The sequence below is a fragment of the Corapipo altera genome, unplaced genomic scaffold (genome assembly GCF_003945725.1).
Source record: "Corapipo altera isolate COAL_440 unplaced genomic scaffold, ASM394572v1 2b, whole genome shotgun sequence".
Classification (NCBI taxonomy): Eukaryota; Metazoa; Chordata; class Aves; order Passeriformes; family Pipridae; genus Corapipo; species Corapipo altera.
Window position 1 is genome coordinate 24,308,049 of NW_020884874.1, and position 14,841 is coordinate 24,322,889.

A 14,841-nucleotide genomic window follows, 5' to 3' on the forward strand; every position below is an offset into this window, starting at 1 on the left:
GTTACAGGGAGGAAGACAGAAACTGGGTTCTGCTGCTGACCTGCTGAGCAATCGGGATTCTTTCATCACCTCCTCTGCCTTATTAATTCCTGTAAAAGGTTAGTAATGCTATCCTCTTAATAAAGCAGGTTAAGAGTAAGTGCTGGATCAGAGCAGATCTTAATCCTGTAACTTAAAGGCTTCATTTTGATTTGGGTCTTATGCTTAATTCTGAGGTCTGACTGAAGATGATGTAGTTTGGGTAGACATAAAAGCTGTCTCTTGCTTAGCTAATGCCTAAATCTAGAAGTAACCAAGTTCCAAAAAGTTTTCATGTGGAAATTTCTCCAGATTGCACATTTGTATCTGGGCTTTTTGTGTTTGTATTTCTGCCTCAGGATGTCTTGATGTGGGTTGGTTGTTTTGCACTTACTTCATGCCTTCTCCAATATTCCCTTATATAGACTCTAAAAGGGATTCAGTCTGTAGGCATTCTTAGACAATGTTTATTGGTATTATACATGGTGCCCATACTCCCAAAATTCACTGTATTGATTTTCAGGACACTCTCAGAAAAAACAGAGAACTGAGGCATTTTACCCCCACTCTGGAGGAGAGGGCAACTGGATTGGTTTGCATCTGCAAAGGATGAGTGTGCTTCTCTATAAAAGAGAAGAAGGGACTTGCATAATATACCTTCCTGTCTTTCTAGGGCAGAGGTGGGAAGAGAAATATAAAGGAAGGCGCCAAGAAGGAAAGCCCAAGAAGGAGGCAATTGGTGCCTAACACATATTCCAAGCTGGCAGTTGTTCTGGTTCCTTCCACTGAAGACAATTCTTCCTATGCAAGATCAATATGTTCACAGTGGCTGGTTTTGGGTGGAGCGGTGTTGGGTAATGGATGCCATTGAGGTATCTACCTTTTCCCAGGTATTGCAGGTGATTGTGGGAGAATGGCACAAGGTAATGTGCTGTGGCAAACAGGAACCTAGAGATTGTATGTTGCCATACTTAATTATTAGTCACCTGAATTCCTTTTGCCCCTAGGTCTGTGTGGTTATGAAGCAATGGTAAGTGTTTTTAAAAAAACAACGAACCAAACCAAAACCAGGGGTTTAAGCTTGGACATGTAACTAACATATGGAAACAAATACTTACCTTACTGATTGAAGAAATTATGATTTATTAAATGAGACATCTCTCCGACATGGAGTTTCTTCAACATGAAGCCCCAGGGTAATGGTCTCTGATCGCATGTTGAGCTATGGACTCAGAAGAGGATTTTGGGAATGGAAATCTCACAGAATGGAAATTGGCTTGCCCTTAGATCTGTGTAATGCTCTGTTTCAGGGGTATGCAGACACACACACTTGTTTTGTCTTTTCTTTTTCCAGTCATGGCCAAAATCTGTATTTTAAGACTATGGAATGAAAATATCTCATCTCTATCCTTTTCCACTCCCAAAAAAAATCCATGAGTGCCACTCAGGGTTCTGAGTGCAAGCTGCAAAAGCTGGGTTCTTACAGGATTTCTTACTTGGAACAGTTGTTCCTTGTGCTTGGCAGCCTATCCAAAACACTCTGATAATCTGGTCTGGTTTGTTTCCAGGGTCGTCCTACTGAATAAGGCATGATTCCCACCATAAACTTATTGCTTAACAGAAGAGCATAGAAAGCCTCCTCACGAATCACACTTTTGTTAAATTAACCTGATCCAGGTAAATGTCAACATCTTTTGTTAAAACTTGATCCAAGTAATTCTCAGTGGTATTGTTTCATCTGAAAATGGAGGCCATACCTGTTTCCCAAGGATGTTTGATCCCATGGCCCTTTTCTTGGAAGCTATTCAGCTTAGACTATTTCTTCTCACCTGCTGTTGCAAGCTGCCACCCCCATGGGTCTGTTTTGATGGTAAAGCCTCCTCTAATCCCAAAGGATCATGCAACAGGAAAGGAATATAACCGTGAATTCTCTCAGCCTTCAAGTCAACTCCCCTCCGCTTTCTCTCACAGACCTGACACAGTAATGATTCTTTTAATGGGGCACAACCAATTGCTGTTTGGTGGACTCTGTGAGGGAAGACATCATTTGGATCTCTGCCAAAGCAGGACCTGTATTGTTAGGGCTGTCCTTTTTGTTCCCATCCCTTGATATTTCCCAGGCTCTCTCACGCCCTATATATTTTCCATTAAGTTGGTTGTTGTTCTCCTTGTCCTATGCCTTTTCTGACCAGACAGACAGCCACTGGTTGAAGTGGGATGTTGCAGACAGTAGCTTGGGTACAGGCTGTGTGATTTCCTCAGTCTTACAGCTCAACTACATGCCATTGCCGGCACAGCGGAAGAGCTGTGTCCTACAGGCCGTTGCCCATGACTATGTAAATACAATGTGCTCTTGTGACCAGCCAAGCAAGGAGATGCTGTGGGAGGCCAGCAGCTCCTGGCAGACACCATCTGCAGGAGTGCATTGCATTCATGGGGGAGGAGGGAGAAGGAACGAGGGGCAGACACACGGACTTTGTCACCTTTGTATGCCTATAGATTGTTAGGCTACCTACATGAACTTTTTTTGGATTTATGAAAAGTCAGAACCAACTGAAGGATACTGTTTGCTGTATTATTTCTGAGCTTAGATGGATTTTTGGTTTTCTGTTTTGCTGAAAATGCACTTACACAGAAAGCAACCCTGTGTTTTGTTAACTAATCATGTTTTCCAACCCCGCACATCAAGAAACACAGCGACTATTACAGACCAGCGTCTGTGCCCACAATTACAGAAACATGGAACTCATTCTCCCTTCCCCGGGCTGGATGGAGGCCGGGGCAGCGGGGGACTCGGTGAGCCCACGCACAGCAGCCGTCCCTCCGAGTCCTCTCCTAAGCGGACACTTTCCCTGTGCCATTCGCCGGCCTGGGAAGCGCCGGCCACGCCGCTGGCCCCGGCGCGGCTGGCGGCAGGTGCGGGCGCGGCCACAGCACAGTGGGCACGGTGTGCAGTGGGCAGGGCGGCGGGGCGAGGGTCTCCCCGCGGGCTTCGGAGGCAGACGGAGAAGGAGCGGCGCAGTAAGGCCCCGCCGCAGCTCGGCCGTGCCCGGCGGGCTGTCGGGGCGGTGCCGCCCCCGCCCCCCGGCACCTGTTGCCCGCCGGTTCCCGGGTGGCCCCGCCCGCCTCTCACCCCGCGGGGTCCGGGGGTGGCCGGAGGCTCCCGACCGCGGTGCCCCCCGTGCCCTGGGGGCGTCGCGGCGAGGCCGGCGGGGGTGCCCGGCGGCGGGGCGAGGCCGGTGCCGCGCTCGGAAGGCGCCGGGGGGAGCGGCGGGCAATGGCCGGCGGCGGTGAGTCACCGCCGGGCCCCACCTGCCGTACTTAACCCGCCGCCGGGCGGCCGCCGCCGCACTCGCGGGTTGCGCTGCTGCCGTGGCCGGGAGCGGCTCCTTCCACCTCCGCCTCCTCCTCCTGTTCCTCCTCCGCGCGGGGTGCTCGGCTGAGGCGAGGCAGTCGCTGCATGAACGTTTGTCTCGGGAGTAGGAGCAGCACAAGCAGCCCCCAAAATGCCGAAGCCGGTGAGTGGGGCGCGGGTGGGAGGCGCCCCGCGGGGCCGTGCCGGGGCCAGCCCGCCCGGCCCTGGGCGTTCGGGGCTGCTCGATATTTATTTTAATATCCTGGAGGGCTGGGCACCTCCGGGTGCCGTGGCGTGGGCTTTTGCCGGGCTGGAAGAGCTGAGTCCAAGACTCCACTCCCGGTGCCGGGACGGGGCGTTTCGGCTGGAGCGCCCGCGGAAGTTCTCTTTGGCGCCGGGAGGGAGCGGCGGGCACGGCGCTCCGAAGCCACATCAGCGACTGCTCTCAGCAGGAGGAGTCGCCAGCGCGGCTGCCATGGGGCGCAGCGGGCAGTGGGCCGTGGGTAGGACGGAGGGGTGCCTGGCCGTCCTGCCGCCGGGAACTGGGGAGGATGGAGCTTCGGGAGCTGTGTTCCACAGATCAGGCGGTGGATTGCTCCGTCTTCTGTAACGCTGCCGTAACGCTTCTGTAATGCACAGAGCTCCCTAGCAACTCTCAAAAGAGGAGCTTTCATCATTCTCCCGCTTAACGAGAGGGTGGCAAAACTTCGCTGGCTTCCATTTACTATGCGCGTGGCTTGTGCATTTCTCTACAGGAAACGTGTGTCCGCCTGTACATATAGGAGAAACCTTGTTTCCTCCATGTTTTGTTATCTAAAAACTAAACGCCAGGGGTTCCTAATACAGTTCTTCACAGAGGTCTTTACCAGTCATTATCAAATATCTATTTCTTCTTTTATGTCTGTTTCTCTCTTTTCCCCCCCTTTTTTTTTTATTGTACGGACTTGTCTTTTTCGTTGCCCCTTCTTTCTGTTGACACCACCACCTGCTCGCCGCCTCCCCCCTCCGGCCTTCTAGTCGGTTTTTTGCTTGTTTTATTTTAAAGTCTGCTGCTACCGTGCCAGTTAGAAACGATAATTCCCTTGGGGAACCAACTGCCTGACGCAGAGCTTTGAGCAGTCATTGGACCAGACGCACTTTTGAACTTTGAAGAGCATAATCAGAGCAGATTGTTCTTACTATCACTATCTGTTTTCAGTAGAGGCAATATTTCTTAAAATGCAATGCAGTGAAAGACTTATGTATGAGCTCACATAAATGAAATATGAAATAAGAGTAAACAGCCTTATCTTTAAGGTAATAAGCAATTCATGTTTTACCACTGTAACATTGAAGTTAGTTGAACTTTTTTTTTCTTTTTTTCTTTTTTTTTCTTTTTTTTCCTAAAGTGCTTAGGTTAACTTACATTGCAGTTTCTGTAAACCTACAAAAAACCCCCCACACCAAATGATGTTCAGTCCTTCTGAGAACTGAAAAATCTTCAGTCTCCCTGTATTTCATCAGTAGGAGGTGATATATTGCTGCATATAATAATGCATACTGAAAGGACCCTTCTGTAACTGGGGAAGCAAATACATAATTTACAAAGCATTGATATAAAAGGTTGTGTGTGAATAATCTCTCTCTGCCTTATTAGTTGTTTGCTAATTACAGAGTGCTTTCTCGAAATATCCTGGTTAGAATAATCTGAAATCCTGGTTTAGGACTAAGTCGCACTGGAAGCCATGGATAGGTGTAGAAAAACTCTTTAATCTCTTAAAAAAATAATACAGCTGTGTTTATCTTTTTGCTTGGCATGGCTATGTTTGTATTCCCTCATAGATGGTGATTTTTCTTTGTGTCTTGGCTGACTAGCCACTGAATAACAAAGGTGCATGGTGTAGATCACCTTCCACTGGGGAAGGCAATGGTAGTCTAATGATTTCTGAGACGTGACCTACTGGCTGGGATTTATGGACAAGACTGTGTCAATAGTTTGCACAATATAAGGGGTTTTTTATTATTGTTTAATCTGTTGTTCAGTAGGGCTAACTGATACCGTACTGTAAACGAAAAAGAGGAATTTTGTAGAGGTTATTTTAGTAAAACACTGTTTGGTCTGACTGCTTCAGACTGAGACTGGATTTGGATGCTTCCCAACTCAGCTCATTTGATCTTAATACAGCTAAATAGGATTTGTGTCAGTTTGCATGGAGAGAGGATGTAAAGCTGTCACTCCAGAGGCAGAACTGTACTCAGGACAAATGTGACAACAGCCTTTGGCATGTGTGAGGAATGATAGCATGACCTCTTGGGAAGCAGTTTTAGTTTTTGATGGGTATTTGACATGGGTGCTAAATATTTATTACCTGTGCTTGTTTGCATGTGTGTTGTCTGCATGGCATACATAAATAAGATGTTGCTTGGCAGACTTCATGCTGCTGTGTGTGAAGTCTGACACACTGGTCATCAGTTGTTTACCAGTAAAGGTTAAGATGACAGAAAGTAGAATTTTGGCAACACCTCTTCCTCTCTGCTCCTCCCCCCTAACCCACTAAGCTAAACCTTTACATGAAACTGTTTTTTAAATAAAAATTATGCATACACACACAGAGCTTACGGATCATGTTTGTAAGTTATTATTTCACCGTAAACAAATAGCGAGTCCATTAACACTAGAACGATAGTGATTTTATATTTTAACTATATACCAAAGTGAAGTGCGAGAAGGCCAACTGTATTCCCAACTCTGTGGTAACATTTGATCACAATTAGTTGTATCTGATGCATGCTTACCATGCTCAAAATAAATTTTAGTAACAGTCCTGAAAATAATTCTGAAATGAGTATATTTGTTAGTATAGACACATGTTAATATATAATTTAACACAGACGTTCTGCCATGTATAACAGTTACAAAGTAACAAAATCTCTCCAAGATAAGCTGTAAATATATAACTTGTACCCAGTTCATAAGGGTTTATGGCTAGGAGTTCATAAGCAGTTCAGATACATGATTTGCACCTAGTCTGCACAGAGGTTCATTAGATTGTACAGGTAGTGAATTATTGCATAAGGAAATGCAAAAAAATGCTGTCTAATCCAAATCTTGCAGTGTTATTGGGAAACAAGTGAAATGCTGAATAAACTTACTTACTCAGCCTTGTATCTTTTCATTACTGGAGTGTCTGTGTGCTCTCTGCATTTTTCCTACATTCCTGGTGCTAGTTTATTTCTGTTTGACTCATTGAATGGATGGTGTTTTGGGTGAAATATATCCTTTTGTAAAACAAACCAATCCAATAAATTGTGGTTAGAACAGCATGGCTGCGGGCTAATGAACAGTACTTACCGAAGGAGGAGGAAATGTGATCTCTGGTCTATAGAGCTGTTAATTTGATCTGACCTCTGAGCATTCTTGATTACTTTATTGAGGGTGGATTTTTTTCTTTTTTTTTTTTCTATTTTTTTTTTGTTTGCTTTTGTTTTGTTTTGTTTCTTCTTGGGGGGAAAAAAACTTAAAACTTCACAAGAAATTGAGTGAGCTTTGCAGTAGAGCATTTGATTGATGTAGTGTCACACAAGAACTTTTAATACTTGTATGCATGTATATAAAACTGCGTTAAGAGAAGACAACAGTAAATGCAGTCTAACACCTTCTGGTGCTAAAGACAAAATATAAGTGAATAATATTCTGAGGCACCTTTTTTTTTTTAATACCTTTTTTAAGGGCCTGTGTTCAGAATGCAGAGCATAGTAATGAAATCTGGTAATGCCATGCTGTTCAGGGGGAGATGTTATTGATGCAGAGGGCCAATATGTAAAGGGGATTGAAGGACAGGGTAATAAAGTCCCACTGCAACAGTTAAACTTGGAGGGGTGGGGAAAGAAGGTCCCTCACTAAATAGCATAGAAGGAGATGGATTAGTCAGTGGTAGAATGACTGTTCTATTGTCCGTGTCATCTGCAATGCATAGGGTGGCTCTAACAGAAAGCATTAAAAGAACGTACTAGTGAGATCTTTCCTTGAATGTGTCCAGGAGAGAAAAATTCAAAGCAGAACCTAGGGAAGAGTTTTGAGATGATCAGAGGCAGAAAGCCACCTCACCATAACAGTGTACTTATCTAGTTTAACCTGGTAGAATTCAAGGAGTTACCTCTTCCTTCACCTGTGTAAAATGTAAGGGGTTCAAATGCCAAAGAGGAGGAAGAATTGCTTTAAGTGGAATTTGTGATTTAAGGGACTTTAAAACCTTAAAGCAGTTAAGTGTGTGTGGTGGGGTTTTTTCTGAGTGGGTAAGATTTTTTTTTTTCTCCTTCCTTGTTGATCATATTCAAAGATTATTCCAAGACCTAACATCCCTTAAGATAAAATTTGACAAGGGCACAGTTTAATGCTGCTGCCTGTAGGAGTGGGGAACTGGCACTGATGTCTCAAAAGGGTTTTCCCAACTATGTTGTTAATCATGTGCTAGTGTGTGCTAGGCATTAAGTCGTTAGACAAGCCCTCCATACCTATTTGATGTTGAATATGCATGTATTCTGAAAAAAGAACTTTAAGGCAGCGTGCAAGCCTTCTGCCAAACCTTTATCTGTCTGTGAGCAGATATGACATTAAAATTCAACAAGTTTTCAATAAGCCAGCCTAAAAAATATATGAGTGTAGTGACAGGAATTTATTTCTAAATATAAACAGTTAATAATTGTTCCCAATTTATTCTTGAGTGTGTCTTCTAACTACATCTAGTGGTTTGATCTTAGTGCTCTTCACAGCAGATTGCTGTAACTGGACTGAAGTAAAAATACTTTTTCATATCCTTAAGTGCTCATAATTAATTAAAATACTCTTAACTTATGGGCAGCTATAGATTTAGTCAAGAATAAAATATTACCCTTGTAAGCATGAATTGCAGTACATTGGGTGATACAGTTTGTGGTGTACTTAATGCCAAGAGATGTATGCTCACTTTGGTGCAAAACGGAAACTTAAGGAAGCTTCCATTTGCCAAATGTAAGAACTCCCACTCACTGCTGCAAAAGAAAGGTGGAGGATTCTGAGTAGTAAATTTAGGGAGTAGTTGACAGATGACTAAACTTTTAAAAGAATGAGTTCACAGTTTTACCAAAAACCTTATTTACTGCATGATCTGAGTAAGCATTTCCGAGGGCTGTTTGTTCTGGGGTGTTAGCTGCTGCAGAGAAATCAAGGGTGTTAAGTGTTATGTTAGTCACTACTTAAAGAATTTCTTAGCCTTCTTAAAGGGCAAAGGGGGGAGATAAGCCTTCCTGTTCTGCTCCCTCCCTCCACCCACATGAGCATCTTCCTCTGTCCCTGAAAAAAGCCGCAGTTATGTCAGGACTTTTTGAGAATAAGACTTCTTGATGACCACTGAAGATTCCCACATCAGTGTAGTTCTTGTTTGGCACACTGTGCCTGAAGAGCTTTTTGCGCACTGTAAATCCCATAATCACTCGATTGACCTTGATGGAAGGCAATGCTGCCCAAGATCACTGAACCACACTGCACACTGTGTTAAGTAATGTACTTTAGCTGCGTTGTGTGCTTGCTTCGAAGCCTGGTTTCTGCCACGGATAACATTTAGCCTGTAAGCCAAGAAGTACACCTCTTTGCAGAAGCAACAGAAATCTCTGGCTTTTACTGAGCAGCGTATGAGATCCTTCCCCCTAGGAGAGGCGAAAATTGTTGCTACAGGAGGCTTGGAAACAAGGCGTAGCTCAGCGTAACAGCTAACCATATTGCCTCCATATTGCTCATCTGTTCAGATCCAGGTTTTGTTTCCTTTCTATTTCCTTCTTCATTGTGGGGGAAATTTACCTGCCTTCCCTGCAGCTGCTCTCATCTGTGAGAGAGTGTGAGTAGCAGCCGTGTGCTCAGCTGGGGCTGATGAGCACCTGATACTAAGAACTGTCAATTAAAGTAAAAATCCAGAGTCTAAGAATTAACATGCAGGACTTCTAGTCGAGTAAGCAAGAGAAACTGTTGCTTGAAGACCATGGAACTGTGTTTGGCTACCTACTGTGTAGGCTCATAGAAGAGGTACTGGCACCCCTATACAAGGCTTGTAGCCTTCTGCTACCTTTGGGAAGGGAGTGTGGGATTGCCCTGTTTGAGAGAGGGTTTGTGTGCATTTAGTTCTCCCTCTCTGTCATGAACAAGTGCTGTAGCTGTTGAGTAAAACTCAAGTGTCACTATCACTATCTCTTCCTCTCTTGTTCTTGCATGAAAATGTCCGTGTTCTAACATCAGTGTGAAATGTGTGTGAGCAAAGGATTTTCTGAGGGTGTGAGTGGATGGCGGTCCAGTTGATGAATTTGAGCAGGGTTATGAAATGACCCTAGAGCAGCTCAGTTCTACCAAGAGAGCACTGCTCTGCAGATGCAAGGAGCAGATCTGTGAGCTGCCTGCTACCTGAAGAATTAGGGATTAAAGAATTTCACCCTTTGTACCCAGGCACTTGAATGTAGCCCGTGTAGCCCAGTAGGTGACTTCAAAATCTGTACTGTAAGATCTGGGCTTCAGAGTTATTTGAGGGAGCTAAAGTTATTCTTTAATACCTAGTTTGAATATACTTAGCTTGCTTAACTTTTTGTTTTTGTAGAGATAAGCGATTATGCACAGTGGTGTGAATTGGTCCATGGATTTGCATAATTGATATTAGGTGATCTCAGTGTGGGAGAGAATAGTTTTTCCTCCTTAACAACTGACACAACTGTTCAGGCAAACTCTTGAAAAGTACTTTTTCTACCCCCACTATGCTCAGGGACTTTGGGAACCACTGGTGTATATTTGATTGCCATCACACTTCTAGGTTGAGGGGCCTCTGAAGAGTTGCATCTCTGAAGCCCTTAAACTGTTTTAGGGGCTAGGAAGGGATATTTTGCTGATCCTTGCAGTTGCTTTTCCTTTATGATCTGTAACTTCTCAAGAGCAATATCTTGGTGCTTAGGTGACATTCCAGGACTTGCGATGCCCTACCTTTATCTGGGAGCAAATAGCACCTGTCGCATACTGTTTGAAATACCTCATTGGGAAGGGGAAGCATTGTAGTGTATTTCACATAGATCAGGTTATCAAACTATCAGAGGTGATCACATCATATAATCCCACTCATAAATTTCACAAATACCATGTGGTGTGCTCCACTGAAGTCCATGAGCTAAAATGAAAGAGGCTGATCTGGATTAGGTGAAACAGAAGGGTGGGATATCAAACCAAAAAAATCCCTCTCTGACAAATGGATTTGTATCTAGAATGCAAAATGAACATACATCATTACTGGGCCTTGTGTGACTTGTTACACTGCTATTTCTCCTTAAGTAAGTGGAGTTCATTTTCCTTCTGCGCTTTGATGTTTATAAGAACATGACTGCCCTTGTAGGTCAGGCAGAAAGCCCTTGTAGCCTAGTATTACACCTCTGATGTTGGCCAAAAGCTGATGCCTGAGGAAGAGTATTTCAAAGATACGCACTATTGCTTTCCTCTGAAGTATTGGAGGTTGAAAGGTCCTATATAATGAGTTACTAAATGGATTTCTGTGAACTTGTCCAGTCTCCCCTTGAAACCATGTGAACTCCAGAATTCACAGTATGCTTTAACAAAGGCTGTCCTAGATAACCTTCACATTGTTTGGAAAGTTATCTACAAAACTCTTTGCTACAGTGCTATTTGATTTTATTTTTTTTTCTTGTTCATGTTGTTGATGCCCTGTAGTTATTCTGTTGGTAGAGCAATGAATATACATTCCTTCTCTACCCTGTTTGTGGAACTCATGAATTTATATGCTTCTGTGTCCTAACCTCAGTTAATTTTCTTCCAAACTGAGAAGTCCTAGTTAGCTTAGTCGATGCTTGCATGGTAATTATTTGAACATCCTTGAGCTTCTTCCAGTTCACATCTGATGAAAATACTGCTTTGCATCCTGTAATGTCTCCATTGGTAAAGAGTACGGTTATTGAGAACATTTCTTCAACAGTTGTATCTTGTATGCCTTAAAGTCTCAGGTCATAGTCCTGTGAGAGAGTAAGTCATAGATGTTCCTTGTGTTCAGACAGCCCACCCTGCTCCAACGTAATGCGCTGCTCTTCTACCCCAGAAGAACAGCCTTGTGCTAGGACTGTTCATACAGGATTTATTGAAAGTGTTGAGTGCTGTGTGCTGACCGTCTGTGTTGTTGCCTCGGCTCCAGGTGAGTAGCCATTAGACATTTGGCTCTTTGTAATGCCTTAGGGTTTTCCATGCACATTGTCCTCTAGAACACATCTCTGCATAAGCATTGGAATAAAAGACACCAGTACTGGTGCTTGGATTCAGGGAAAGCTCTGAGGTTATTATAGCTTTTATTTGCATTATTCATGCCTTCAGACCCTGCCCCTGCTTGTTGTGACTTGGTACTGTGGAGTTCAGCTTTTGCAGAAATTGTTGTGTGCCTCTCGATTCCAAGTGAAAAAGCCAAGCAGAGGTAGGAAATGGTGTTTGTGTTCTGGATCAAGACTATAAGACATTCAAGTTGGTTTTTATTTCCCCTTGAGGGGATTGCCTTAGTAGCTGATGTGTGAATATTGGAGATGTTAAATCATTTAGAAGACTCTGTAATTATATTAAAATTTGAGTTCTCAAACTTCTATACTATCTGCAGTTGGCCCCATGCTATTTTTTCTGATGGAAGACAGCAAAAGATCTGATTCATTCTGGATTCTGAGCAACATCTTGAGATAAACCTTATATGCAGATTGGTTGTGGGGCTTGCTTTAAACTTCATGTGTAAAGCCTTAGTCTCGCAACTTCATTATGTTTAATTAGATGCAACAGCTGTCGTGATAAAACAGGCTGTGTATGAAGGAGTTTGATCCAGTGGCCTCTAGCTTCCCCCTGTATTTATCCTTTATGTACAAAGGATCTATTGTTGCTGCAGTCTGTGTTCCTAAATCCATCCTAACATCCATTGAGGGCAAATGGCACATCCAGGCAGTGGTGCTACTGTTGAGCCTGTTGTCACTAGCTGTGGGTTCCTCCTCTAAAGAACAACTCCTGCTTGTACACATATATTCTGAAAATGCTAATAGAGTATTATGCAGCATCAGAGACTCTTTAAAGTGAATCTTAATGTATTTCAATGAAACATCGTAAATACTGCTGCTTCTTCCTAGCATACTCTGGGTTCAAAGTAAACCATTCTTACATCTCATGTAGAGTGAGGGCAAGTGTTTTGCATGAATAACATCTGGGCTCACAAAGAGGATGGGGCTTTGTTCAAGGGCAATATCCTGGGGCCTTTCAGACTTACACTGCATTACTTTGTCTTGCCAGAATGTAGGGCTGTCCCTAGGTAAATTTACCTTTAAAAAAATGTGAATTTAAAAATTTTTAAAAGGCCTCTGTCAGTTTTTCAGCTTCTTCCGAACTCTAGACAGAATAGTGCCATCTTGCTTGTTAGGAAGGAACTTAAGCTGGGAGAAACTTAAGTGGGTGAAGGTTTTTCTATGTCAAGAGTACTTGCTTGGTTTTACTGTTTAACTGAGCAACTACTGTTAACTGTACAGAGCTGACCAGAGCTGGAGAATGCTGGAAGTCTGGCTGTGGCCTAGACGTTGGGGAGCCAGGGCTGTCATAGATGCAGTGTCACCTGTCCTAGCCACACCTGCATGAAATATTCATGATCTTCTAACATGCAGAGCATTATTGCTTGACCTAAGATAACAAACTGAATTACAGCCGTGGCTGCTTCTTGACTTTTCACACAGATGCCTACTATGCAGTTATTATATGCTGACAGAAGAGATATCAGGCTTTCATTAAGGGAACTGAGATAGGCATGTAATTTAGTATGGTATCTTCTGCACATTTAAACATAAAAAAAAGTTTGAATTTGCATTCTAGTATTATCTTCATGTTTAATTATAAGGAAGGTTTCATGTTATCTTACAAAGAAGAGTAAAGTGACCTGGCTGCAAAACCAAACTCTTCTTTTGGGTTTCTTGTGATCTGTTTGTGTGTGCCAGCAGGGAGGGGGATGTTTATTCTGAAAATTCAACCTGCTTTGTGAAAACTGGAATTTCTGGATAACTCCCCAGATCTGGGTATTCAAGGTTTTACTGCCCATATCAGTCCCCCCACTCAATCCAGGAGATAGCTTTCAGATTTCATTTAAAAAACATTCTTGGCTTCCCCTCAAAGTACTTTATTTCTCTTCAGAAAAACTGCTATGGAAGATGTTTTAAGTCTCTTTCACTATACATGAGAGCAGCAATTACTTGGGCTGCTGTTGCCTTGAGTAAACTTAAAAAATTTCAGTTAAGTATAGCTGATATAGTTATTGCTCTTTAAATACTGAGGATTAGTATCCCCCAAAAATATGGTTGTATGAGCTGTTGCTTTAAAGTTGACTAGTAGTTAAGGCTAACAATCATGCTGGACAATTTTAAGGTAACTACTAGCTTATAGATTATTATATACAACTGTATTTACCCTCAGTGGTATTTGTCCCTCTCCTGGGAAGGTGAGCAAGGTTTTAAGGAACAAAGACCAGCCTACTCAGCTGTAATTTTACATGTTGCAAATGCAGCAATACCTAACTGCTTCTTAGACTTGGAGGAATTCCATTGGAACGTGACTTAATGTTCCCATTTATTTGCAATGAGGAAGCAATGTTTAACACAATGAGAGCTGAAATGGAATTCATCTTTCAGTTCACAGCCGGGTCTTTTTGATTTAACACGGTATGCTGACAAACTGGGTCAGTCAAATGGGTGCAATGAGCTTGCCTTGTCAGCCAAGGGAATGCCAATGAGGCCATCCCCTATTCATGTTTTGTGAACTGATGAGGCTGTTTTCTTCCTTGTCAGCACACTATGTTCTGCAGTGTGCAAGGCGAGGCTCATGACTGTTGCCCTGTGCTGCTGCTGCTGCCCTGAAATGCAAGGTGTTGGGCAGGTAGTGTGCAAAAGCTTCTGTCGTGGGAGCAGGGGAGGAGCATGTGAAAGGCTTTCTTCAGTGTTTTGCTGTACATCGCTTTCTCACTCTCATGGTAAACAGATTCTCTGTCCCACAGAAGGTAAATGCTGGGTCTGTCATTTGCCTTCTTGTTTTAGCTTCTTGAAGATCCTTTAAATCATAAAAACGTAGCACCGGAGAGGACTTGAACCTGTGTTGTCTGAAGGCTGCATGGAGGTGGTTATATAGTATCCTAATATCTTACCACTCTAGCAATTATTATTTCTTCTCGTATTACCAAGTTTGCAATAAGAGGCTGGGGTTTTTTGATGGGTTTTATGGTTTTTTGGATTTTTCCCCCCTCTTTTTGTCCATGTGGGCTTAAAAGTTACTGTCTTGTCTATAAACACATCATGCTTTAGACAGGTCCCATTTGGAAGAGATCAGTGACATGCTTAAAAAATCAAATTCGGTTTGAAACGAACAAAACCCCCACAAACAAACAAACAAAAAAACCCAAACATGAGAAACTTCAACC

The 14,841-nt window shown here is 43.2% G+C and overlaps 1 protein-coding gene across 1 annotated transcript in view; it reads left to right on the forward strand.

Moving 5' to 3' along the window:
* The first annotated feature begins 3,361 nt into the window (after positions 1-3,361).
* Positions 3,362-14,841, forward strand: part of EZR (ezrin) — a 36,988-nt gene continuing 25,508 nt past the window's right edge. The window contains exon 1 of the mRNA XM_027634112.1: positions 3,362-3,536. Coding sequence (XP_027489913.1) covers positions 3,525-3,536 — 12 coding nt within the window. The 5' untranslated portion in view covers positions 3,362-3,524. The remainder of the gene's footprint in view (positions 3,537-14,841) is intronic.